General features: G+C 47.0%; 1 protein-coding gene across 1 annotated transcript in view; it reads right to left on the reverse strand.

Annotated features, from left to right (window-relative positions):
• LOC109941797 (protein CHUP1, chloroplastic-like) overlaps positions 1–11,052 on the reverse strand; it is a 29,857-nt gene extending 18,805 nt beyond the window's left edge. Inside the window, 10 exon segments of the mRNA XM_023300878.1 lie at positions 623–1,647; positions 2,006–2,731; positions 2,825–2,942; positions 5,351–5,839; positions 8,630–8,817; positions 9,691–9,792; positions 10,278–10,433; positions 10,519–10,722; positions 10,817–10,866; positions 10,947–11,052. Of these exon segments, the coding sequence (XP_023156646.1) occupies positions 623–1,647; positions 2,006–2,731; positions 2,825–2,942; positions 5,351–5,839; positions 8,630–8,817; positions 9,691–9,792; positions 10,278–10,433; positions 10,519–10,722; positions 10,817–10,866; positions 10,947–11,034 (3,146 nt within the window). The 5' untranslated portion in view covers positions 11,035–11,052.
• Between the last annotated feature and the right edge of the window lie 15,908 nt (positions 11,053–26,960).

Consider the following 26,960-nt stretch of genomic DNA (forward strand, 5'->3'; position numbering starts at 1 on the left):
AGTGGGCCGAATCAGGGAACTCAGCCCAAATGCAGGGATTTATTCTTTTTCTTTTTTTCTATTTCTATTCTCTTCTTTAGTTCAAGTTTACAATATTTAATTCAAATTCAAATTTCCTATTTTGAAGTTCAGGTTCCCAGTATCAAATATGATCCAATTTATGAATATAAACGCCACTATTTTCGATGTTAGTATTTTTCCTCCTCCCCTTTATTTAATTCCAGTAATAAATGTCTTCATTCCAATTTTCTTTCTCATTTCAATCCTAAGTTTGATTCTGAATTTCAAGCATATATTTGATGCATCAAATAGAAATCCCAGCATGACAATGCAAGTATAAATTATATATTTATTTATATTGATTGTTTTGTCCATGCAAAAAAAACATATAATTAATAAGGCATGATTTATGTAAAATACCTCACCATATTGTTTAGTTGGGAAAATAGTTCAAATACATAGCCAAAATTTATATTAACTTTTTATTTAACTTTAGGAAAATATTTCAATTGATAAACTTATTAGAAATACACTTTTAAATTGTAAATCTTTAGTAAATTTTTCTCAAATACCAAAATAGGATTTTAGGGTGTTACATGGTGGGCCACCAGCTTTCCCTGGAGGTGGTGGTGGTGGAGGAGGTGCACCTGGTGCACGTGGCGTTTGTACTCCACTTGCAGTGTTGGTAGCCCCTGAAGCAGTGGTTGATCGAGGGGGAGGTGGTCTGGGAACTCTTGTTGCTCTCTTCTCAAAGTTGGCAAGCTTCATCTGGCTCCCCACCATGGTGCTGTTTTGGTTGTCACTGGATTCAGCATTGGCTGCAGGGGGCCTTTCTTTAATTTGAGCAAGTTTCAGAGGGAGTGCACCTTTTGGTGAGGAAATAAGAGCTTAACTATGTCCACCGCCAAACCTTTGTGCTCTTGCTTGCCCAGCCTTCTCTTTTATCGCGTTCTCCCGTTCAGTTGCAAGTTTGTGCCTATCTTTGTAAGCGGGATACTTCTCATCAGCAAAACCTTTGACTGTCTTGGACATCAATTGGAATGAGGACACGACATTTTCATCGTCCAAGACACCATTGGGAACCCTCTTTCCATATGTTGTTATGGCTGTACCATCTCCAGCATTTTTTAGCATGACAGCTTCCAGGGGGCCCTTTGGTTTCCTCCTCGGAGAACCACTGATGAGGGAGCCTAAACTACTGCTGTCATTCTTGCTCCTTCCCCACTTCTTGATTTTTTGCATCAGATTAGGCCTTTTTCTTATGAAACTGTATCTACTGGAAGAACTGTCAATTGAAATGTTGTCAAAGTCTTCGCTTCCAGGTGAAGAAGGCACTGAAGAAACACTCTCAAGATCTGTGTCACCGTGACCCCGTTCAGATCCTGCATACTCCAACATCAGTTGTTTGGCCCTGTCCTGTGATTTGAGGCTCAGTGTCCTGTTAAGATCACATGCAGAGACCTTCCATGATGGAGTCTGATAGTCCCGGAGCTTGAATCTCAGACAGGCATTGACCCAGTGCAGGTATACCAACTCCTCTACTTCACTGAACCTGTTCATTTGTAGGCCTTCCACTTGCTTTGTGAGGTCCTCATTTGTATGCCTCAGCTTGTTTATCTCTTCTCTTGCATTGGCAACTACATCACTCTACATGATAAATGGTAGGGTATGCCATTAGCACATGTTCCTGCTTCCCAAAGTATATCAAAACTATATGAATACTTTGCAGAAATCACCAGGTGCATTCTTGCCTCTTAGAGAATCGTTAATTCTGATGGAGTTGTTAAATGTAATGCTACCTCTTAAATCACGCTTTAATAAGTACATTAGGTAACTGCATGTTTCATTGTACTTGTCTGAAAATGTGTGAATACTAAGCTGTGTATTATCTTGCATAATGATAACCATGTATAAGAGGAAGGTACAATTTTTGCAGCCATCTTCATGAAACTTGTCTTCTGTTTATGAGAAAGGCAACTTGTAGACACTAATAGTACTAGGATACCTCAGTTATTTTCCCTTCAGCTGCATCCAACTTCACAATGAGATCTCTCTTCTCATACAACAACTCCTTGTTCTTCCTCCTTAGCTCAAGTACCTCCACTTCCAACTGCTTGAGCTTCTTCAGCTTCCGCTCAACCTCGGCTTCCTTTTTTACCGCCTCTTCCTCCTTGGCCTTCAATCCAATGACCTGCTGTTTCAGCAGCATTAGCTGATCTTTTGTCTGGCCCGCTTCCACCTGTATCTGCCGCTGCAGCTCCTTGATTTTGGTCCTAGCCACTTCGAGCTCTTTCTTGGTAACTGCTCCACGTTCCACGTCATCTTGCAGCTTCTTCCGCTCCTCCTGCAGTGAGTTTATGGTGTTATTGAGCATGTCGATCTCCACTGTCTTGATCTTGAGCAGCTTTTGCAGCTCAGCGACATCAATCTCCATTTCCTTCATTCCATAGTACTCCAGCAGCTCGCCCTCAAGCTTCGCCTCTCTCTCTTCCATCTCCTTCACCAGGCTGCGCAGTCCCTCTATCTCAGAGGCCTTGTTAGCCATGTAAGTGTTGTACCGTGACCATCCATTAACGTTGAAGCGATCGCTTGGTATAGGGATTTCAATGTCTCCTGACAGGAGGCTTTCGATCTCAAAAAGCACATCATCGTCGTCATCGTCTAGCAACCGGGCTAAGTTAATTATACCGCTGATTGTTTTAACCTCTTCCTTCTCTTCTTCTTTCTCCCCCTGTAACAGCAGTTGGAGAGATCATTATGACATTGGCTGCTAATACAACACAATTTTCTTTTAGCAAATTTTACTGATATACAGTGTACATACATGTTCAGAATTGTGAGCCTTATCATTCCCTTTCTTTGTTTGGCCATTGTCGAAGTGATCGCTTGGTATAGGGATGTCAATGTCTCCTTTTTTTGAAGAATCAGGAGGGGGGCCTCTACTGAGAATTTTATTGAAGATGAGAAAAGAAAATGTTACAACTTAGCCTTTTTACAAAAGTTAATTCGAGAGATCTAAATAAGAAGTTTAAATGCAATGGATTAGGAAGAACTACTCCTATGTCTGCCACAAACTCAGCCAATTCGGGATGGAGATGTCAAAGTTCCCACGCGCTCTGTGCATGATCAACCGCAACTCCTTACAGAATTCTTATGTACAATGATGAACCGAAGGATCTTTGTTTGAAAACAGCCACTCATTTCGGCTTTTCCAGATACTCCATGTCATGAGAATAATAATCTCCATAGAGAAGGGGACATTAAGCTGGTGTTTAAGGTTCGCTGATGCCTCCTCAGGATTAGAAATTCTGGGGGGGTTATGCCAATTGAGTTCCAGCAAGCTTTCGCAAAATTGCATCTGAGGAACAGATGATATAGAGTCTCCTCTCTTTGCCATAAACAGTTCTCGCAAGAGTAAGATTCCAGTTCCATGTTTTTCCTTCTCAGCATATCTCTGGTATTTAATCTATTTTTAAGCCACAACCAATAGAAAACTCTATGCTTAGGCTGACATTTGCTTTTCCATAAGTGCCTGTAGATAGGGTGAACCTGCGTCTGGCCCATAAAATGTCTGTAAGCTTTTTGAGAAGAGTAGTTGTTAGAGCCCCAAATGTATTGCCAACGGTCGGGAGCATTACTGAGGGCAATTTGCTCCCAAACCACCTGCAACTCCAGGTATTGATCATACGCTTGTTCAGAGATAGGCAAATGAAAAAAACCAGCGATCTGATCCTGCTCTTTAGCTTCTTCAATAGTCAATTTTGTGTTTTGACAAAAGAGAATAATTCTGGGAATTGTTGCCTTGGGATGTTCTAACTCCACTGATCCTCCTAGAACGAAATTGATCTGCCGTTGTCAATGACTGGGAGTGCCAGTCCCTTAAAGTTGGGAAAGAGCTTGATCATGCTCTTCCACCAGAAAGAACCAATGTTTCTATGGCCTGGGAGTCCACGAGACAAATAGTATTTATTCCAGACGAGATGCACCCAGGGTAAGTCGTTGTTATTGAAGAATTTATGCAAAAATTTGATCAGGAGAGCCTCGTTCTGGGTTTCAAGGCGAAGCACCCCCAGCCCGCCATTCACTTTTCTCTGAGTAACCGAATTCCAAGCAATCAGAGGCGGCTTCTTGGAACTAATGTCATTCCCTCTCCACAGACAATGTTTCCTGAACATGTCTATTTGCTTAATGATGGTTTTAGGTATCTTGAGCGTGCACATAAAGAAGGTTGGCAAGGCTGAGAAGACTGAATTTACCAACTCCAAGCGTCCAGCTTGAGATAAAAAATTTGAAGAGCAAGACAATCTCTTCTCAATCCTTTGAATAAGAGGCAGAAAGTGTTCCTTTCTGGGTTTCGCAAGGCCCAGAGGCAAACCAAGATAGGTGAATGGCATTTCTCCAATCTGGCAATTGAGAGTTCGAGAGAGGATCTCCATCTTTTCAGAAGGCACGTTTATAGAGTACATATTTGATTTGTTATAATTAACCTTAAGGCCAGTAGAAGAAGCAAAAGAGTTGAGAATTGCCTTGAGGAAGAAAAGTTGCTTAGGACAGGCCTCCATAATCAAAAGAGTGTCATCTGCATACTGAACAATCGGGAAATCCTGGTCACCAATATCCGGTAAAGGGAGCTTAAGAAGATTCCACAGTCTAGCCTTATTAATAATGCTCTGAAGAAGGTCGGCTGCCAAGACAAACAACAGAGGCGAAAGAGGATCACCCTGTCTAACACGTCTCTTGCAATGAAAGGGCTTACCAGGGACTGCATTGAGCAACACCAAAGAAGTGCCAGAAAGAAGGATGCTCCGAACCCAGTTGATCCACCTAGGACCGAAACCTTTGTGAGTCAGCACCTGAATAATCAGTTCATGCTCAACAATGTCAAAAGCCTTTTCGAAGTCCAGTTTGAGCACAATGATTTCTTTCCTTGAGGAGTGGCATAAGTGAATGTATTCATAGGCCCAAGCCAAGAAGTCCTGAATAGATCTTCCCTTGATGAAACCATATTGGTTCTTATGAATTAACCGAGACATGAACGGTTGCAGACGGTTTGCCAACAACTTCGTTAAGATTTTCATACTATTGTTTAATAGTGAAATTGGTCTATAATCTCCCACCTTATGCGGATTCTCCTTCTTCGGGATCAAAACAATGAAGGACCCATTGATACTTCTTATGCAGACCTCATCATGATAGAATTTTTTCACAAAGATCATAGAAATCTTGTGCAATGATATGCCAACACTTCTTGATGAAGTTTGTATTGAAACCATTAGGACCAGGTGATTTATCCGAAGGTAACGATTTTATAATGCTGTCAATCTCCGACTTAGTAAACGGGGAGTCTAACTCGTGAAGCTCTTCATTACGGATTAAAAGTTCTGTGAGGTCAAAAACAATGCCTGAGAAATCAGACGATCCCAATCTGCACTTGAAAGCGTCCCAGAGGAGACCAGATTTTTGTTCGTGCTCAAAGTGGATGATCCCATTGTCGTCATTCAAGGTGGCAATTGAATTTTTCCTGTGTTTAATGGTGGCATGAGCATGGAAGAAGCGGGAGCAAATGTCTCCATCAGTTACCCACTTAATAGCCGCTCGCTGCTTCCAATAAATTTTCTGAATGTTAAGCAGTTCGGCCACTTTTTGTTGCAGAATATCTCTGAAATTCCATTCCTCAATAGAAAGATCCTGATGCTCTTCCATGTTGTCAATAAGCTCAATTAGCAGCTTGATGTTTTTCACTGTTTTATCAATTTTTGGCAGCGATCTCTGCCAATCCTTCAGAACTTTTCGAGCATACTTGAACTTGGCAGTCAGGTTTTTAGCTTTGTCAGGGAGGCTAGGGAGCCCAATCCACGTAGTTTGAAAAAGATTCATGAAACCATCCAATTCAAGCCAAAAGTTTTCAAACCGAAAGATCTTAGGTTTAGGGATCTTAGACTTAAAGGAAACCAGACAGGGAACGTGATCGGAGATGTCTCGCGGCATCGTTTTAGCATAAGAATCCGGATAAACGATCGATCAAACCAATCCAGCCTCTGAAGAAGGGGTTCCCGCTGTCTGTTCGACCAGGTGTACGTTAGCCCGTGAAGGGGAATTTCAATCAAATCTAAGTTGCTTATTGCTTCATTGAACTTCAGCATAAGGTTAATATCACCCCCAATCCTATTCCTGTCCTCTGGCCGACGAATTAAGTTGAAGTCACCAACGAGAAGCCAAAGCTTGTCAGAAGGCATAGAGATATTATGAAGCCAGTTGAGAAAATCAATTTTCCCATGAGGGGTACAAGGAGCATAAACATTTGTAATAATCCAAGAACAAGCCGACAAATTTGAAGTAAATTCCACTGACTGAGCATAATTGTTTTGGAAGATAACATCCCCTGAAAGTTTTGAGCTCTTCCAAATGATAATGGACCCTCCCGAGTTCCTCACCGAGGGAACAAAAGCAAATGAGTCAAATTGAGAAGGACAGAAGTTTTTAAGGTAAGCCGAGTCAAAGAACTCCTTTTTTGTTTCTTGTAAACAAATAACATCACAACCAGCATCCCGAATTGAACAACGAATGGCATTCCATTTAGTGGTAGAGTTGATTCCTCTAACATTGTGACTCAGCACAGACCATTCCAGATAGTTAACAACATTTAAGTTACTCATTGAGTAAACAAGAAGTTTTTGAGCCATAACAATACCCAAACCAGTGGGTAAAGCAAGTTTCAGCCATCAAGCAAAAGATTAACAAAAGAGTAAAACAAGCACACACAGGTGCTAGCCAAGTATCCAGAAGTCCTGCAAGAACCGAATCTATAACCATGCACACCCAAAAGTTAGTGGGGCCAAAACCACAGCCCAGACCACCCGCCTTCCACCTAGTGCTTATCTTGCTTATCTTCATTAGTTGAATCATCAGTCCTCTCATCATCCAAATCCTTCCTGCCTACCCTCTGCTGACCAAGAGATCCCGCAGCAGATTTCTTCTTCTTCAAACGATGCTCAGAAAGGTCGTCCTCTGACAATTACAGAACATAGAACCTAGATTCTGAAGCACCTTGGAGGACAGTGGGGGGGCATCGAAGTTCTGCTGGCACATGAGGCAGTTCCTTTTTGGGCAGGCCCCATGTCTGAACCCAGCACGTGATTCTTTCAAGCGCTTGCTTCTTCTGAGCTCTGACTCCACAATGATTGGTGCCGGCGCATCACAACTGTCTGAATCCTTGGATTTCCCAGAAAGGACATCTTCCAGAAGAGAATCATTCAGACATTCCTTAGGGATGACAAAAGGTAGAGACTTCAATCCCGGCTCCAGCAGAGCTGGGGGAATCTCTGACAACAGAAAGGACTTCGACCAATTGAAGGCATCAGGTTGAAGTAGATTCGAGAGAAAAAAGGTGCCCAGTTCTTAGGGATGTCCACCGAGTGGTCAGCTAACCCAGCAGGTGCAAAGTATCTGGCCTAGAGTCTGGAAAATTGGGCAGATCTTTTCCTCTCCTCAAACATCTGAAACACAGGGTCAGGTTGCCATTCCTGAGTGAACATGAAATTCATCTCTAAATTCTGAAAGTGATTATTGTTTGGATCCCCAACATGGGCCTGATGAGGCAGCTCAGCAATATCAGGGTTATGGTCCACTTGAAGCACCGGGCCATCAACCTCCTGAGGCCCATTGAATGGGGCAGCATTGAAAGCAATCCCATCCTCTGGCAGCACATGTCCATTCTCAACAATATGGCCATTCTGAAGAGGTGCAATCTGGCCAGCACCAAAGGAGCTATCCGAGGACAAGCCCGAGTGTTGGTTACTGAGTTGAAGTTCGTCCGGTTGAATGGGTTGCACATCTGGCAGGATGGGCTGTGGAATTTGTTGGTTGGGTTGGACGTTCTCGATCCACTGGTCCCAATCCCCCTGGCCAATGCCATCCTGCTGAGCCGGCAGTTCTCCACCCACAGGCTCCGGAGGAAGTTTAGGTCAAGCCCAGCCGGGGGCATGGGCTGACCCAGCCCGAAGAAAACCAGGGGTAGCTGATGTCCATCTTCCGGGGTCGGGGGAATGGGGTCTTCATCTTGAGCCTGCCCGCCAAGCATGTTTTGCTGAATAATCTCACACTGAACAGTCCAAGAGTCACCAACGAAGCCCTCAGCCTCCGAAAAAACAATAAATTGGGGAACTTCCTCAAGGGAAGTGACACGAACACGAAGCAAAGTTCTAGAAACATTACTCCGATCCTCCTCCGAAAGAATCAACCTTCCAAACGACCCAATGGCAGCTTGCAAGTATTCAGAAGAACGGTAATCCAGAGGAAACCCCAGAAGCATAAACCAACACTCGTGGTTGAAAAAAGGGCCCGATGATTCCAGGCGTCATTATGACGAACCGCGGTGAAAGTAGCATCTAAATATTGCTGGGGGCCAAGCAGAACCAAATTGTCATGCTCCAAAACACTACGAAACTGCACTAGCACCTACCCCAAGTGGGAGCGCTGGATGGCTCTAACTCCGACCCTACGATGCTCCACAAGATACTCTCTGACCATGTCTCTGACCGCAGGGAACAAGTCCTCGTGCTCAGGCAAAGGGTGAATATTGATAATCGCCCAATCTTCATGCATTGGCAGTAATCTCTGCGAGACTGACCTGACCATGATCTCGCGATGCTGGACCACCGAAGCGCTGAAGCCTGGTGGGAGGAACGGCTCCGGGTCAACGCGCCGGTACGCCATTGTCAGATTTTCCGAGGATCGCCGGTGAGCCGAGAGCAATGAAGCGGTTTGGGGTTTTGGTGAAGTGACACCCAGCGAGAGCTCCAAGGACGCTACGGGCGCCTGTTCGTATATTTTTAATAAGACCGCCCTAGCGAACTCACTGAAGGAGGCAAAAATGGGAGGGGCCCCAATCGTCAGGGACCCCGGGGTAGGGCGGAACCAGGATCCGAAGTCCGGGAAATGAGACGACCCTTCCAAAAGGCAATTACTTTCAAAGGAAGGGAATGAAGAGAGGGGAAATCCAAATGCCGTTTTCTTAAGATTGCAAAACAATTCCAAATGCCCCTTGACTTTACAATACTGGCAGAGAAACGCTGAGGAAACCATACCAGACAAACCTGCCTTCCCAGGGATGGGAGAGGCCGAAAGGCCAGGCTCGGTCATGAAAGGCCCATTGCGCAGAATGGGCCGCCAATGAAGCCTACGGATCCTGGGGAGACCAGCAATTGAATTTGAAATTGAAAAAGGGCAATCATCACGCCCCTGACGACCGCGTCTAATCAAGCTTCCTTTATGCCTAGGAAGACCCACCGAAGAAGAAAGCCTGCGATGAGGATCGCTCATTGGGGTTCCCGAGGACAAAGCAGTGACAGGAAACCTTGAGCCCCGAGCTCCTGAAGAGGATCCCAATCTATTGAAGACAGAAATCCTCGGCGCATTCAAATTTCCAGAGCAGCGGGAAGGCAGCTTATGCCGATGAATTGGGATAGCGTTCGCACCAGTCAACGGCGGACACCTAGCAATATTAGCGAATGAAATTTTTTTCTTGCCCTTAACAAACCACCAGTTGGCATTCTCCTCCTGAAGGAATAATCTAAATTCATAGGTCCAATTTGGTCCACCAAAGTTCCACAGGTTGAAGAAAGCTTTAAATTCCGGACGAACAATGCATTTAGAATTGTAAATGTGAAACCCAACATCCTTGGAGGATACCGTGAAGCGGAATACCCGATCAGCAAGCGGGAAAACATTGAATCCTCTGGCAAAACCACCCAAAGCAGCTTGAAGAAGATGACCAACAGAAACCGGGTCAAGCTTGAAGATGCAGCGGCCAAACGAGACAACCAGCCAAAAGGCCGACGGAGAATCCGGACTTACAGAACACAGGAGAGGAAAACCGGCGCCTGGCATCAGCCTCAAAATAACGAACCCGGCCAGAAGTCCAGTCTTGACAAATCCATCACCCAAGACGAAGAAGACCAAGAAGAGGAGAGGGAGCGAAGAAGACCAAGAGGAGGGGAATGAGAAGGCACAAGGTGCTAATTGCTTAGTACCTCGGAGCGAAGCGTGCACACAGCCAACGCCACCTAAGCCCGAGCGAAGCGTGCACACAGCCAACGCCACCTAAGCCCGAGCAAACGCAGCGCGGCTTCAGATGAGGGCCGCCGGAGAGCCCCGCATCGGCTCATCGCCGATCAGGGGGTCTCCTTGAAGCAGGCTTGGAGAAGAGCCGAGCGCCGCTGTTCTTGAAGTTTTTTTTCCCCACAAGGGGGACAGGCAGCGGAGCTGTTTTTCCGTACCGCATTCGACCGATCGCAGGATGACAGTTCCATGTCAATGTCTCCTGATAGGAGGCTTTCGATCTCTGAAAGCATATCATCATCGTGATCGTCTAGCGGTCGGGTTGAGTTAATTATGTCGCTGATTGTTTTAACATCTTTTTTCTCTTTCTCCCCCTGTAACAGCAGTTGAAGAGATCAGTATGACATAGGCCACTAACACTTTTTTTAGCAAACTTTAACTGATATAAGATGTACATACATGTTCAGAATTGTGAGCCTTATCCTTCCTTTTCTTTGTTTGGCCATTGTCGAAGCTATCTCTTGGTATAGGGATGTCAATGTCTCCTGATAGGAGGCTTTCGATCTCTGAAAGCATATCATCGTCGTGGTCGTCTAGCGGCCGGGCTGAGTTGATTATGCCGCTGATTGTTTTAACCTCTTCCTTCTCTTCTTCTTTCTCCCCCTGTGACAGCACTTGGAGAGATCAGTATGACATTGGCCACTAATACAATACATTTTTCTTTTAGCAGACTTTAACTGATATAATATGTACATACATGTTCAGAATTGTGAGCCTTATCCTTCCTTTTCCTTGCTTGGCCATAGTCTGAAAACAGGGACCCTTGAATGAAGAATTCAAATGAACAGAAGAAACCTAAGGAAAGGAGTGCAGAACAAGATTGGTACCTCTGCTGTGCCTGGCCCTACTGTTAGCTCTCTGAAGAGTTAAAACTGCGACGGAGGCTACAACGACAAAGCCTAATCTCACAAGCATGACTCAGTGCACTCATCACTCTGCCTGCCGTCCTCAATCGGCAGGAGGGCCGAGACGATGGGGAGTTTCGATTCGTGAAAGAAAGGGTGGAGTGAAGTTTAAGCAGGCAAGAATGGATTTTTTTGAACGAAAGGTATGGATGGCCTAGCAGGCTAAACTCTCTTCATATATTTTAGACTGGACGAACTCCTTGCCTGCGAGAGCTGATGAACATAAACCACCAGAACACGTGGCTGGCTTTATTCATCCCGTTTGGTGCTGCTGTTTCCTGCATGTGTTTATCCGCTTGCGAAAACGCAAGTCCTTTTCATGTCTCTGTCCAGTCGTGTGGTACTATCTGGTAAATGACAAATTGTTCGAACCAAAAAATGAGCAAGCGGACGGTCCGGCCCTGAGGTCGGACGGTCCGCGGTCCGGACGGTCCGCGCCTGTGGGCCGGACGGTCCGCGCGTGCGCAGAACAGATTAGGGTTCCGAGTTTTGTGCTACGGTTGTTAGCTATATTCGCGGGATTAGCTCGGAATCAGTTGTGTAAAGGGTCCAGCCCCCCTCCTCTATAAATAGAGAGGTCTACGGCCGATTTGTAATCATCAACAATCGAATCAATACAACTTTTATTCGCATTTTACCCTAGGAGTAGTTCTAGTCTAGTTTAGGTTTAGCCTCCCAATCCCCAAATTCTTCGTCTCTCTTCGGCTCTACGTCGATTAGAGGAGTCTAGGTCGGCCGGCCCGAGCCTAGACACCACCTCGGATCTCTCCTCCCCGACGGGGTCCCTCCCGGGAGCGAGATCCAGACGCCGCCGGCGACTTCCGCCGCCTCTGCGTACGCGCGGACCGTCCGGCCTCAGGGCGCGGACCGTCCGGCCGTCAGGCATAGAAGCCCTAGCCGCGCACCAGGCCGCGGACCGTCCGGCCCCAGGCCGCGGACAGTCCGCCCCTGCGCAGAGAGTATCACCGCGCCTCACACCAGGCCGCAGACCGTCCGGCCCCGCGCGCGGACCGTCTGCCCCTGTGCAGAGAGCACCGCCGCCGGTTCTTCTTGAGTATTTGGCGCTCCGAAAAGGCGTCAACATACTTTTTGGCGACTCCGCTGGGGACAACATATCTAAGCTTATTAAATCGGCCCTCAATGGCCGGTTCAAGGGATAGCTCTGATATTTCTCCAAGCAACATCATAGAGCCGACTTGGGAAACCTTGCCGGCTGACGAGCAGCTCCAGTTTGAGGAGCACAAGGAGCAGATGATCCAGGAGGCGAAAGCAAAGTTCTTGGCCAACTTCAAAGTGGACAGGAACAACAAGGTCGTCCGACATCGGGCGACGGATCCGGCTTCGCTCCAACCCACGCCAGATATCCCCAATGTAAGTAATACCAACGATCTGCAATCTCTTAGAAATTATGTAGAAGATCAGCGTAAACAAATGCAGAACATCATAGGGGGTATGCAAAGCGATCTTAAGAGACTAGTACGTGCATTTGATAAATCTAGTACCGCAAATTTTCCTTCGCACGAGGTTGAGTTAGGAGATAACGCGTGTAACACATCGGCTACAGGTTGTCACGACCAGTCACAACCCCTTTATGGGATGCCGATGGACACATACCCTAAGCAACCGCAAATCGGCAGCAAACCAGCCGATCTGCACATGCCCGGACCGTCCGCACGTGAGCGCGGACCGTCCGGGCCAGCAACAGTCGGGCCTATTTTTAATGAGTTACCTAGATATGCGCCCGAGCCACCACACACGGCACAGAACCCAAACTACCCAGTCGGACGGTCCGCATACAACGACGGACGGTCCGCATATAACCACGGACGGTCCGGGTACGTATCCGGACAGTCCGCACATGAGTCTTTTGAGGAGGATTATTACATTAATCCTCGCCCGTCCCAGCAACACTTCCCATCACACTATGCAATACACCAGCCCATTAATTCAGGATCCAAAGCCCAGGAAAGCTTTCCGGCCCCACCTAGAAGGCCGCAAAGGAACGATCAAACCTATGACCCATATAGGGCAAATGAAAATGCACCACGTAACTCAAACCAATGGGGGGAAAGACAACATGCTAATGTCCAGCCAACCCCACCTATGTTTGACCAGAGAGCCGGTGGTCTCGCACCGGCTGCCATTGATATAGTAAGGGAAGAAATAGCCGGGGCGTTCCGAGATAAGCTCGGAGTAAGCATGGTCCCTGGGGGGCAATCATATCGGAAACCTTATGACAGCCGATTTGATCACCACCCATACCCACAGGGAACCAGGATACCCGAATTCGCAAAATTTTCGGGTGATCAAGGGAAAAACACACGTGAACATATAGGCCAGTTCTTAGCACAATTGGGAGAATTGGCCGACACAGAGGCATTTCGCGTACGTTTATTTTCATTATCGCTAACAGGAACCGCGTTTGCATGGTATGCCACTTTACCTCCTAATTCCATTTCATCATGGGGGGATTTAGAACAAAAATTTCATGATCATTTTTTCTCCGGTGATTATGAATTGGATTTGGTAGATTTAGTGTCATTGCGACAGACAAAAGACGAATCGGTTAATGATTACATCCGGAGATTCCGCGATACAAGAAACCGATGCTTTCAAATTCATTTAGCAGAAAAACAGCTAGTAGGATTAGCCTTTAATGGTCTACGATATTATTTAAAAGAGAGATTAGAAGGCATCCAATTTTTTACACTAGCACAGTTACACCAGAGGGCTTTGGCTTGCGAAAGCCGGAGCAAAGAAACTGCTAAAACCATGCGTCACAACGTACATATAGTAGAATGCGACCAAAGTAGCTCAGATGACGAATCAGCCGAAGTATATGCTGCTGAAATGGTTTGGCCAAAACAGGCCAAATCTTCGGCTTGTTCCTCCTTGCAGCCGGTTCAAAAGAAACGACAAGAGGAGGTTAAGTTTACGTTTAATGTTGGTAAGTGTGATAAAATATTTGACGAATTACTCAAAAATGGCAATATTAAAATAAATCACACTGTTCCATCCGCCGACGAGCTAAAACGTCGTGCATACTGCAAGTGGCATAACTCATTTTCTCATGCCACTAATGATTGTAATGTATTCCGACGACAGATTCAATCGGCCATTAATGAGGGACGATTGAAATTTCAGGAAATGCAGGTGGATACAGAGCCCTTTCCAATGAACGTGATCGACTTTGAGGGCAAGAAAGTCCTGGTTCGGCCAAACACGGCCGATAAAAGCAAAGGCAAAGAGGCAATCATCGGCAATTCTAAAAAGGCCGATGAGGATCATAAAGTTTCTTGCAGAAAAGTGGTAGCCGAGAAGACTCCCGATGGAGGGGAGACCCTAAAGGTGACCATCACAGCCTCCAGTACTGGGGGGCAAGCGCAGACAGGGAGACAGATGCAGGAACCCGTGCTGCGTATCCCGGACGGTCCGACACGTAGGCGCGGACGGTCCGGGACCCCACCGGACGGTCCGGAGAGCTCCGGCGGACGGTCCGGCCGTACTCAGGACTTACGACGGCCACATACTTTCAAACCACGACGACTAGAGATAGGTACGTGGAAAACAAATACATTCAAGGCAGCTGGTCGGTTGGTTAAAGCCGACCCAACTTTTGATCAATTACTGTCTAAATACGTTAAAAAGAAGGCCGGCCCCAGTGACCGACCAGCAAAGCGACCCCGCTCACCCATGCATGAGCAGCGCCAGGTCAGGCCGATTGGACCACCCCACCAATCGGAAGAAATGAAAGGTCATACTATACAAATGAGACCTAACATACCTGCATGGACACCTCCACCTCCATATCCACCTATGCCATATCCGTACACATATTTACCTCCGCCATATGTCCCAAATCAAATGTGGGGCATGCCACCATATCCATTTGGGATGCCACAGTACCCCGCTTGGGGGGCACCCCAAACATCTGTTTTCAACAGGTTGACGCCACCAGTACAAGACCGATTGAGCACTACTCAATCCGGTCACCAGGCACAAACCCAACAGGATTGCCGGACTACTCGGCCTTCAAGGCCGACCAATCCGACAGGGGGCATATGCCTGCAACAACTCAAAAAACAACAAAAGGGGACATCATCAAAATAGGCACCGCAGATGTTGTCATATAGGGAGACAATAAAGGGCCGATGATTTTCGGCGAATCGGCCAACGCAACCGAAAAGGATACGGCTACCATCAAAACAGCCGATCCAAAATACTCCATGCCTCGATGGTGCCCAGCGGGATTGACACGATCCCAAAAGAGAAAATTACAACGCCTAAGAGCAAAGGAGAGCCAGGAGAAGGAGGCGGAAAAGACATTTAATGACACACATCCATTATACCCGCCACCGCAAAAGAAATGGAAACCGAAGGCCGTTGAGAAAAATCAAACGGCCACAGAAATAGAAAGTCAATCTGCACCAAGCATGGACCGTCCGGCCCCTACGCGCGGACCGTCCGCCGTTCACCAGGAAGTCTCTGGACAACCTGCACCAGGCGCGGACCGTCCGGCCACCGCACGCGGACCGTCCACCGTTCACCAGGAAGCCTCCAACGACACGACAACATCAATGGAAGAGGACGACCTGCTGGGAGAAGACCTGGTCGACTACGAGGCTTCTCCAGAACACCCAGGTATGGATGTAAATATTATTACATTTTCTGCCGATTGTACTATTATCGGCGACGATGAACCTGTTGTTGCCCAGTTTGATTTTGGTCCTAAAGAAGCCGCCTTTACTAAACCAAAAGAATCGGTAAATCATTTAAAGCCGCTCTTCGTGCGCGGCCACATTGATGGGATACCGATTGCTAAGATGTTGGTAGATGGAGGGGCGGCTGTAAATCTAATGCCTTATTCATTATACAGAAAATTAGGTAAACAAGATGACGAACTTGTCAAGACCAACATGACCCTCAGCGGTGTTGGAACTGATAGTTCGATCAAAGCCAGGGGAGTCACGTCCGTTGAATTAACCATCGGGACTAAGACCCTTGCTGCTGCATTCTTCGTCGCTGATGTAGAAGGAAATTACAGTTTAATCCTAGGCAGAGATTGGATTCACGCCAATCAATGTATACCTTCTACATTACATCAAATGCTGATACAATGGGTAGGCGATGACATAGAACAAGTACATGCTGATGTATCGGCCTGCATCGCTGTGGCCGATGCCCCTGTACTCTGGACTTATGAGACTGCTACATGTCTCACAGGAGTAGACTTTTCTGATTATCAATTCATAAGTATAGATAAGAAAGGTTTCATTCCTGTAATGCTAGAGCCGATGGAGAATCGGCTAAATCCTAAATAAAGTTAAATGATGAATACACACAAATTTCATGAGTCTTTGGTCACGGACAGTTCGGCCGCCAAGGCCGGATGGTCTGGTCTTTCACAAAAGAGTTCGGACTTTAAGACCGAACATCTACCACAGCGAAAAGACAGTATTACGGATGATCCGGTCCACGAGACCGGAAAGTCCGCCATCACACAAAGATCATCTGATTCCTCTGTGGGGGACATGATAGAGGAATTCAGAGATCTTGATAAACTAGGACAGGGGTTTACATCGGCCGATCCTTTGGAGGAGATTGATATAGGAGATGGTAAAACTCCAAGGCCGACTTTTGTAAACAAGACCCTGGAGACCGATTCTAGAAATGAGATGATCGGTCTATTGAAGGAATATTCAGATTGTTTTGCTTGGAATTACACTGAAATGCCTGGACTAAGCCGAGAAATTGTCGAACATCGGCTGCCTATTAAGCCTGGTTTCAGACCTTTCAAGCAGAAAGCTAGAACATTTCGTCTAGATCTTCTCCCACGAATCAAGGACGAAATCCACCGGCTGCTAGAAGCTAATTTTATTAGACCTTGCAGATACGCAGAGTGGGTCTCCAATATTGTGCCGGTGGAGAAGAAGGAGTCAGGTAAGCTTAGAGTATGCATTGATTTTCGTAATTTAAATAAAGCAACTCCTAAAGATGAATATCCCATGCCCATAGCCGACACATTAATCAATAATGCATCAGGAAATAGAATTATTAGCTTCCTTGATGGTAATGCCGGATATAATCAGATTTTCATGGCCGAAGAAGATGCGTCTAAAACGGCCTTTATATGTCCATGCTTCATTGGTTTATTTGAATGGGTTGTCATGACATTCGGTCTTAAGAATGCTGGTGCTACTTATCAGAGGGCTATGAATCTGATCTTCCATGAGTTGTTAGGAAACATTGTGGAAGTCTACATTGATGATATTGTAGTCAAATCGGCTGAGTTTAGTTCTCATATAGCTGATTTGCGCAAAGCCTTTGATAAAATGCGTCGGTATGGTTTAAAAATGAACCCACGTAAATGTGCTTTTGGAGTGTCGGCTGGTAAGTTTTTAGGATTTGTCATCCATGAACATGGTATAGAAGTAGACCCTGACCGAATCAAGTCTATTCGGAATGTGGGGCCTCCGACGTGTAAGGTCGAAGTGCAGAGGTTTCTCGGCAAGGTGAATTATTTACGAAGGTTTATTTCTAACTTAGCCGGGAAGATTGATGCCTTCACCCCTATCCTTCGGCTTAAGAATGATGCTGAATTCACTTGGGGGAGGAGAGCAGCAGGAAGCATTTGATCTCATTAAAAAATACTTGTCTTCGGCTCCCGTGTTAAAAGCACCACAAGTAGGAGCACCATTCAGATTATACATTGCAGCTGAAGACAAGGTTATTGGGGCTGTTCTGACACAAGAAACTGAGGGGAAGGAGCATGTGGTGACATATCTAAGCCGAAGGTTGGTGGATGCTGAAACAAGGTACACTTTTATTGAAAAGTTATGCTTATGCTTGTTTTATGCATGCACCAAATGTAGATGTTATTTACTGCCTAGTCATTGCACTGTTTCTGGTCAAGCCGATGTAATCAAGTACATGTTGCATAACCCAATTATGAGTGGTAGAATTGGTAAGTGGGCTTATGCACTCATAGAATATGACTTGGCTTATGAACCATTGAAATCTATGAAAGGCCAAGTCGTAGCGGATTTTATTGTAGAACATCGGGTTAATGATATTCATGAACTAGACATATCATACCTCACTATTACTCCTTGGACTTTATATTTTGATGGATCGGTTTGCAATGAAGGGCAAGGAATTGGCATTGTGCTTGTTTCACCAAGTAATGTCTCCTTTGACTTCTCTAGCCGATTGAAAACGTATTGCACTAATAATCAAGCTGAATATGAGGCCCTCATATTCGGTTTAGAACTTTTAAATGGTATGGGAGTAAAACATGTGAAGGTATTTGGTGATTCTCAGCTGGTTGTCCAACAAGTGTTAGAAGAATATCAATGTCTTGATGGTACTCTAAATAGTTATCTTGAGAAATGTTGGAGCATAATCCATTCTTTTGACGAGTTCAGTATTCGACATATCTCTAGAGTTGAGAATCATAGAGCTAACGACTTGGCACAAGATGCATCGGGTTATCGGATAAAGAGAGGGAAATTTCACAAAACTGAAAATCTGATAACCAGTGCAGAGCCAAATTCCCAGGTCGCGGACCGTCCGCGTGTTGACGCCGAACCGTCCGAGGTTACCAGAAAGGTTCTCTTAATCGATTCGGCTGACAATAAAGCCGATGCAAGTGATTGGAGGACACCTATACTTAATTATTTGCAAAATCCCAATATCAGGACAGATAAGAACATTCGGCGAACAGCTTTCAAGTATGTTTTGATGAGTGATGAACTTTACCGCCGAACGGTTAATGATGTCCTGCTTAAGTGCTTGGGCCCAGATGATGCTATATTAGCCATGGCCGAAGTACATGAAGGAATTTGTGGTACCCATCAATCAGCTCCAAAGATGAAATGGTTGTTGCGAAGGTCTGGTTTTTATTGGCCTAGTATGACAGCTGATTGTTTCAAGTACTACAAGGGGTGCCAAGTGTGTTAAAAATTCGGCGACCTACAGTTGGTCCCTGCAGCCGAATTACATCCTATCATCAAGCCTTGGCCATTCAGAGGATGGGGATTAGACTTTATTGGAGAAATTCATCCTTCATCATCAAAGGGGCATCGGTTTGTGTTAGTTGCCACTGACTATTTTACCAAATGGACTGAAGCCGTTGCTCTAAAGAACATGACGCACAAGGAGGTGATTGAGTTCATAACTGAGCATATTATTCATAGATTCGGCATTCCCCAGACCTTGACTACAGATCAAGGTACTTCTTTTATGTCAAAGGAGGTACGTGAATTTGCTGAATTATACAGAATTAAGCTGCTTAATTCGTCTCCATATTATGCTCAGGCCAATGGACAGGCCGAGTCTAGTAATAGGACATTGATTAATTTGATAAAGAAGAAGGTATATGATAATCCTAAACATTGGCATAAGATTTTGTCTGAAGCTTTATGGGCTCATAGAATATCTAAACATAGTGCTACTAAAGTATCTCCTTTTGAGCTTGTCTATGGGCAGGAAGCAGTGTTACCTGTGGAAATAAGTTTGAATGCTGTCAGGTTTGCCAGACAAAATGATCTAACTGCTACTGATTATTATAATTCAATGATGGATAATATTGATGAGGTGACCGACAAGAGGATGATAGCTTTGGGAGCAATAGAAAAGGACAAGATCATGGTAGCCAGGGCCTATAATAAGAAGGTCAAAGCAAAGTCATTTCAAGTAGGGGATCTAGTGTGGAAGACCATCTTGCCTCTAAGGAATAAAGACCGGAAGTTTGGAAAATGGTCGCCAAGCTGGGAGGGTCCTTATAAAGTAAAACAGGTAATGTCTGGTAATGCCTATTTGCTACGAACATTACAAGGCAAGGATTTACCAAAGGCTTTGAATGGGAGTTTCCTCAAACAGTACCATCCTAGTATGTGGAAAGATGCCTAAGAGAACCGATGTGATCACATCGAGTTAGTTGCTTTTGGTTCGCCCGGCTCCACCAAAAGGCAGGGGGGCATATGTTCGAACCAAAAAATGAGCAAGCGGACGGTCCGGCCCTGAGGCCGGACGGTCCGCGGTCCGAACGGTCCGCGCCTGTGGGCCGGACGGTCCGCGCGTGCGCAGAACAGATTAGGGTTCCGAGTTTTGTGCTACGGTTGTTAGCTATATTCGCGGGATTAGCTCGGAATCAGTTGTGTAAAGGGTCCAGCCCCCCTCCTCTATAAATAGAGAGGTCTACGGCCGATTTGTAATCATCAACAATCGAATCAATACAACTTTTATTCGCATTTTACCCTAGGAGTAGTTCTAGTCTAGTTTAGGTTTAGCCTCCCAATCCCCAAATTCTTCGTCTCTCTTCGGCTCTACGTCGATTAGAGGAGTCTAGGTCGGCCGGCCCGAGCCTAGACACCACCTCGGATCTCTCCTCCCCGACGGGGTCCCTCCCGGGAGCGAGATCCAGGCGCCGCCGGCGACTTCCGCCGCCTCTGCGTACGCGCGGACCGTCCGGCCTCAGGGCGCGGACCGTCCGGCCGTCAGGCAGAGAAGCCCTAGCCGCGCACCAGGCCGCGGACCGTCCGGCCCCAGGCCGCGGACAGTCCGCCCCTGCGCAGAGAGTATCACCGCGCCTCGCACCAGGCCGCGGACCGTCCGGCCCTGCGCGCGGACCGTCCGCCCCTGTGCAGAGAGCACCGCCGCCGGTTCTTCTTGAGTATTTGGCGCTCCGAAAAGGCGTCAACACAAATTTTCCATTTGCTGATGTTACAGGTAGGAAAGCGTGCCTCTTCGTGGCTTCTGATTTGGCCATGCTGTATCTTAAAAAAAAGCATGCCCTGCCGTGATGCATAGCGACACATCTAGTCATCTGTGGCCTGGAAGCCAGTAGGCCCATTTGCTAAGCACGGCTGCACGGGGATGGGTGGTGACTGGTGTTGCTTGGATACCACATCACTACATCAGGCTCACATGATGTAGCATGTCCTAACTTGGAACCTTGGATGACTTTAGATTTATTTTTATCCAAATCAATAGCAGATTTTTATTGTTGTGCCCAATACCGTAGATTCTTACGATTTTTTCATCAACATTAAGGGCTAGTTTGGCAACCCTATTTTTTCATGAGATTTCTAATTTGCCAAGGAAAAATGAACTAAATTTTTTACAAAATAAAAAACCCTTGGTAAAATATGGTTACCAAACTATCTCTAAGACTGACTCCAAAAGAGACCATGCAAATTGAGCAGCCATTCAAGCCTTTGGCTAGCGTCTCTGGTTTGCCTGTCCAGTCATATGACACACGCTTTCAACAGCACAGGCAAAAAGGCAGCGGTAGTATAGTCCAACAAATGGAGCAGATGGTGGGGTCATGTTCTTAGACATAGAAAAAGGAAATGGCTGTCAGCCACAGTACAAGCTATTATGGCTTTCCTCTCTTTCCATCCGTTTTGCCTGGCTCGTTTGGCTGCCCTGTTGGAAGGTGTTTTGTACTACTACAGTAGCTCGTGAGCAGCTATTTTAGCTTTGCTTGTCCATTTAGCTGCTCTGTTGGAGTCAGCCTAAGATAACTTCATTTTCTCAAGAGATTTATATTTTTTCTAAGTGAAAATGAACTAATTTCTCTTGATAAAATAAAAATACCGTGGGAAAATGGAGTTCCTAAACTAGTCCTGAGAGGTAGTTTGGGAATTCTATTTTTCCAAGAAACTTCTATTTTACCAAGGGAAAATAGACTATTTTTTCTTAGAAAAATGAAAATCTCTTGGAAAAATAAATTTTCTAAACTAGCCCTAATCACTAAAATTTAGACTAGAATCTGAATAGACCCCGACTAGTTTCTGACATTTCGTGAGCCAAAAAGCAAAAGAAAAAGGGAGCAATTTGCTTTGTGCTCGCGCCCCTGCTCGCCACGCTCGTTCCACTTGCATGTACTCATTACTGCACGGTGTTCCAAATATAAGACATATCTAAAATACAATATAATGCAGTGGATTTGTCTAAAATCTATGTCTTACTATATTTATTACACTAATTAAAGCATTCAATAAATTAGATTGACCAATTAGTTAGTTCTTTGACTAGAGCATAGAGCTAAGACACAATATCTTCGTTAAGATATGTGTCTTGAGTTTTTTTATATATTTACCCCCTTAAATATACTCTAAGACACAATTTAAGATACCTATTGTACATACTCTTGGGATTGGACCTAGCTATGAGTAAAAATGGGGCGGGAAAATCTCGTACGACCTTGTTTTGAATATTGCTTTTTGTTCGTTTTGAATTGTTCGAAACAGATTAAAAACAGAATTAAAAGAATTTAGCTAGTTTTTTGACCGTTTTCGTATTTCCCGTTTTTATTTAGGATGATACCATTTTTAGATAATATGAAAAACATCTAGTATAAGATTTATGCAAGTTACATGTGTTGTGTTAAAAAAATGGTAAAGAGAAAAATAAAGCCGTAAGTACTTTGAATAATATAAATGACGAAGAAGAGTTATTTATATATTAATATATCACTTTATTATGTATCTGTGAAAACTATAAATTGTTTTTCTCTTCCACTAGAGTCTATCTTTTTTAACAATTTCAAATAACCGACAATCTTGATTCTTATTTCGACCTTGGTTTTTCGTTTTTGTTCCATCAACAAAAATACAAAAACAAAAATCCATTTTAGATGTTTTTCTCATTGTCTTCCATTGTTTTTATCCCTAATATAAGATATTGGATGAAAGTGCTTGTCCCCACGCTCAGCCCATCTCCACCCGGCCACCACAATCGGTATGAACTGCCACTTTCCAACTAGAGATGGCAATGAGTAAATATTCATAGGATATTACTATTCTATACCTATAACCACGACAAAAAACAATCTATTAGGTCACTCATATCCACTAATGTGTATGAGTCACCCATCCCCATATCCATGCAGGTATGAGTCACCCATCAGATCAACCATACACACTGTCAGTACCCAAAATCAGGGGTACCCTCTCCTACAACATGAAGACTCCGCACCAAAGCGACGTCCCTTAAGCCATAGGAGGACCGCGCCTGACCCCACCGGATGGGCAGGTCAAAGGGCGCCACGTGGCAGGGAAAGACACCACACCCCAGTAAGGCCGGACCCCCGCGGAAGGACACCGGACCCCTATATACACACAAGTCCAGAACCCCCGAGTGAGTCCGAACTCCAGCAGGGTCCCAGAACGAGAAGGACCCTAGTGTGTGCAGGGGTCCGACGCTGACACGTGTGCGGGCCTTGCCTTCCACTTCCCGCTCAGGCGAAAACCCGCTGCTTGTGGCCCATGACATAAGCTACCGGGCCGAACCTGACGAGAAGTCGTGCAGACCCTGCATTTATTGAGGAAAAGACGCGCCGCCTGCCACTGCGCTGACAGGCGACATGCCCTCTCAGCATTTAATGTGTCCCGTCCCATCCGCTGGAAGGCGGCGTCAAGGTCATCCAGCAGGCGGCGCGCCTGCTGGGTCTACTGGCAAACAATGCGCTCGTGCCGGGCGGCGCACTATACTCACCTTTCGTTCTGCAAGAAGCTTCCCCTGCGCGCCAAGGATACGCAGACCTCGAGCGACAGGGCACAGGAAGATTGCCTCGGCAACGGACATTAGAGGATCCAAGCTCTATATTCTTTATGTCCCTGGGCCCACATGTCGGGGCCCAGTCCTTTTTGTGCATGCCCCCTTTCAGCTATAAAAGGGGAGGCATACGACGTTACACGGGAGGCTCTCAGACCTAGCTTTAGGCATACACTCATAAGTTCATACAGGCTCCAAACAATACATCAGACAGTGGAGTAGGGTATTACGCTCCGGCAACCCGAACCACTCTAAACCCTCGTGTGCTCTCGTGTGTTGATCCACCAACCTCGTAGAAAGCAAAACGCTTAAGCCCCTCCTCTCTTCAGGATTTAGGGCGGGTGCAATCCGCCACCCGACCGGGGAGATTTCCTCTCCGACATTTGGCACGCCAGGTAGGGGCCTAGGCTTCAAGTTTTTTCTTGTTTTCTCGCCAGCATGATAGTGCGGATCATCGAGCACCACGCCGAAACCTTGGAGGATTTTGTGATGGAGCAAGAAGTTGCATCCTCCGCGCCACGAGCACCCGACCGCCCCGACTCTGGGACTGCTGTTGTGCATGCCATGCAGCAGCACACGCCAGCGCAGACGTCCTGGACTTCGTCGAGGGCAGCGCCTACGGCGCTGTCTGCGGCCAGGGAATTGCTACGCCACCCCCCTAGCTCCACGGCATCGCCGGGGGCCATGAGGCAGTGGCGCGACGACATCGACCGGCTGCTCGGAATGGCACATTCTACTTCATCCGGATCGAGGCCCCAATCATCCCGGCGCCAACGCGAGGCGACGACATCTGTGCGCTCGCCCTCCGTAAGGGGTGCACAGACCGACGACCTTCGGGCGGAGCTCAACCGTAGGCGTACGGGAGAAGACGCCCGAGTCTCTTTGGAAAGGGTGCGTGAGCGCCGTCAGAACATTGAGGGCCACAATCTCGATCGAGATTTTGCCGTGGAGGCACCGCAGACACCAGTGGGCGCCCGGTCCCAAATGGGTGTTCCCTTGGTCGGCGTGGGCTGCGCCGCCCTCGCAGACCATCTTCGCACGGCGTCATGGCCGCCCAAGTTCCAGCCACACCTGCCGGAAAAATACGACGGAACATCAAACCCATCGGAGTTCCTGCAGGTGTACGTTACCGCCATCACGGAAGCAGGTGGAAACACCACTGTGATGGCAACATACTTTCATGTGGCCTTGTCTGGACCTGCCCGGACCTGGCTCATGAACCTCACCCCGGGATCAGTCTACTCCTGGGAAGAACTCTATGCGCGGTTCGTGGCGAACTTCGCCAGTGCTTACCAACAGCACGGTGTGGAGGCCCACCTCATGCAGTAAGGCAGGAGCCCGGGGAAACCCTCCGGAAGTTCATCTCCCGCTTCACCAAGGTACGAGGTACGATACCTCGTATTTCTGATGCTTCCATTATCACGACTTTCCGACAGGGAGTACGTGATGAAAAAATGTTGGAGAAGTTGGCCACACATGACGTGGAAACTGTCCCCACACTCTTCGCTCTGGCCGACAAATGCGCCAGAGCCGCCGAGGGCCGTGCATGGCACTCGGCCCCACAAACTAGAGCTGCCCAGTCGGGTGGTACGGGGCCCATCCTCCGGGACGGAAAGAAGAAAAAGAAGAAGGACCACGACTACCAGAAGTCGCGATCCACTGCTCTGGTGGTCGCGGCAGCGACCGGAGGCCAGGGCGACCGCAACAAACGCCCGCGACCGCAGAAGGGTAACAGCGGTTCATGCCCTGTGCACCCACATGGTCGCCATAGCGCCATGGAGTGTCGCAAGATCATCGACCTCGCAAAACGCGTCAGCGAGCGGCGCGAGCAGTCCTCCAAAGACGGCTCCCCGCCTCGCCGCCAGCCCGGCAAGGAAAAGGTGGACGACAGTGAGGTGGTCGCGCCGGAACGAGACCTCGGGTATCAGTCGCCCGAGGGGGACCTGAAGGATATCTTTGCCGGAGGCTCCTACTCCGGTGAAGACAACTAGACGGACATCGGGTGAACTCCGTGTCCCCCGGTCTACGAAGCTGAAGCATGCCTTCCTCCGGAGGCCCATCCGGACCTCCCACGGGTCCGAGCTGCAGACAGGTACATGCAGAAGTGATCACATCCAGAGGCAAGGGTTCTCGTGTCAAATGCGGATAGAAATCTTGGGTCGGCGGCAAGTGCCACACCAAGAGGTGCTCCACAACTCTCCCCCAGCTGGGAAGGACCCTCCAAGGTAACGAGATTGCACCGACCCAGGGGCAACTATCTAGCTACGACTGGAGGAGTACCTTACCCTGATGCCAATATCTCTGTAAGTTCTATCCATAGAGCAAGACAAAGGGGTTGAGTCTGTTTCCTTTTTTAACTAAATGACGCATACGTGTATGATAACCCGATGGGGTCTGCCCCCATGAACCCGGACTATTGGTCTGCACACATGCACGACAAGTTATGAAGAAGAAACTACCCCCCCTCAGTCGTGCTCTTGTGATAGTTCCATCTTGCTGCTCCATGGTCCCACCTTGCAGTCTTTTAGATAAAAACTTTCAGCTAACCCACCCGTACGGGTTCCATCTGTCTAACATGATGACATCCGAATTGAACAGCTAGGCTTGCAGTTTAGGGCCCCTGACACGAAAGTGGGGAGGTCCGATAGCCTTGGGGCTAGCTCTAGAAAATGGGATCCCGTTCCATAGGGTAGTCTAGAGCCCATGTAGCCGCTCAGCCAGGTCCTGTACCATGGGCCTACATGCTCCACCACCCCGTGACAGAAACTTAGTATCTAGAGTCATAAGTCCTGCGGGTCCGACAACCTCGGGACCGGAACTAGAAAAGGGACATTAGTCTCCTAGGGTGGTCCGGAGCCCGCGCAGCCGCCCAGCCTGGTCCCGTACTGTGAGCCTGCACACTCCACCACCCTGCGACAAGTGTCCTAGTATCTAGAACCGTGACCCAAGGGGGTCCGGAAACGCAACTTGGCCACCCAGACTAAAACCTGCAGGTCCCGAGCATGTATCAAAGGGCGACTAATGTCAGACAGAGCACCCTATGAGGTGTGCTACTAATGCTTTCTAAAAGTTGTGTACAGATCTAGATCCCGGCGAGTTGCCTCCCGAGGATTATTGACAACCTTTTCAGAAATGCTGGTATCCAACCTCAACACATTAAGCCTGCATCCCAGGCGGGGGGCCAGGGAAGAGTCAACAACATCGCACACAGCAAGAACATGCATTACACAGATAAGTGTTAAATACTGCTTAGAAGACTATATTTATTTCTTTACAAAAACAGGGAAAGGCCTGGGGGCCGGTTCTAAAGAACGGATGCCCATTCCATAGGGTGGTCCGGAGCTTGTGTGGCCGGTTAGCCTGGTCCCGTACCCA

The sequence above is a fragment of the Zea mays genome, chromosome 8 (assembly GCF_902167145.1).
Source record: "Zea mays cultivar B73 chromosome 8, Zm-B73-REFERENCE-NAM-5.0, whole genome shotgun sequence".
NCBI lineage: Eukaryota > Viridiplantae > Streptophyta > Magnoliopsida > Poales > Poaceae > Zea > Zea mays.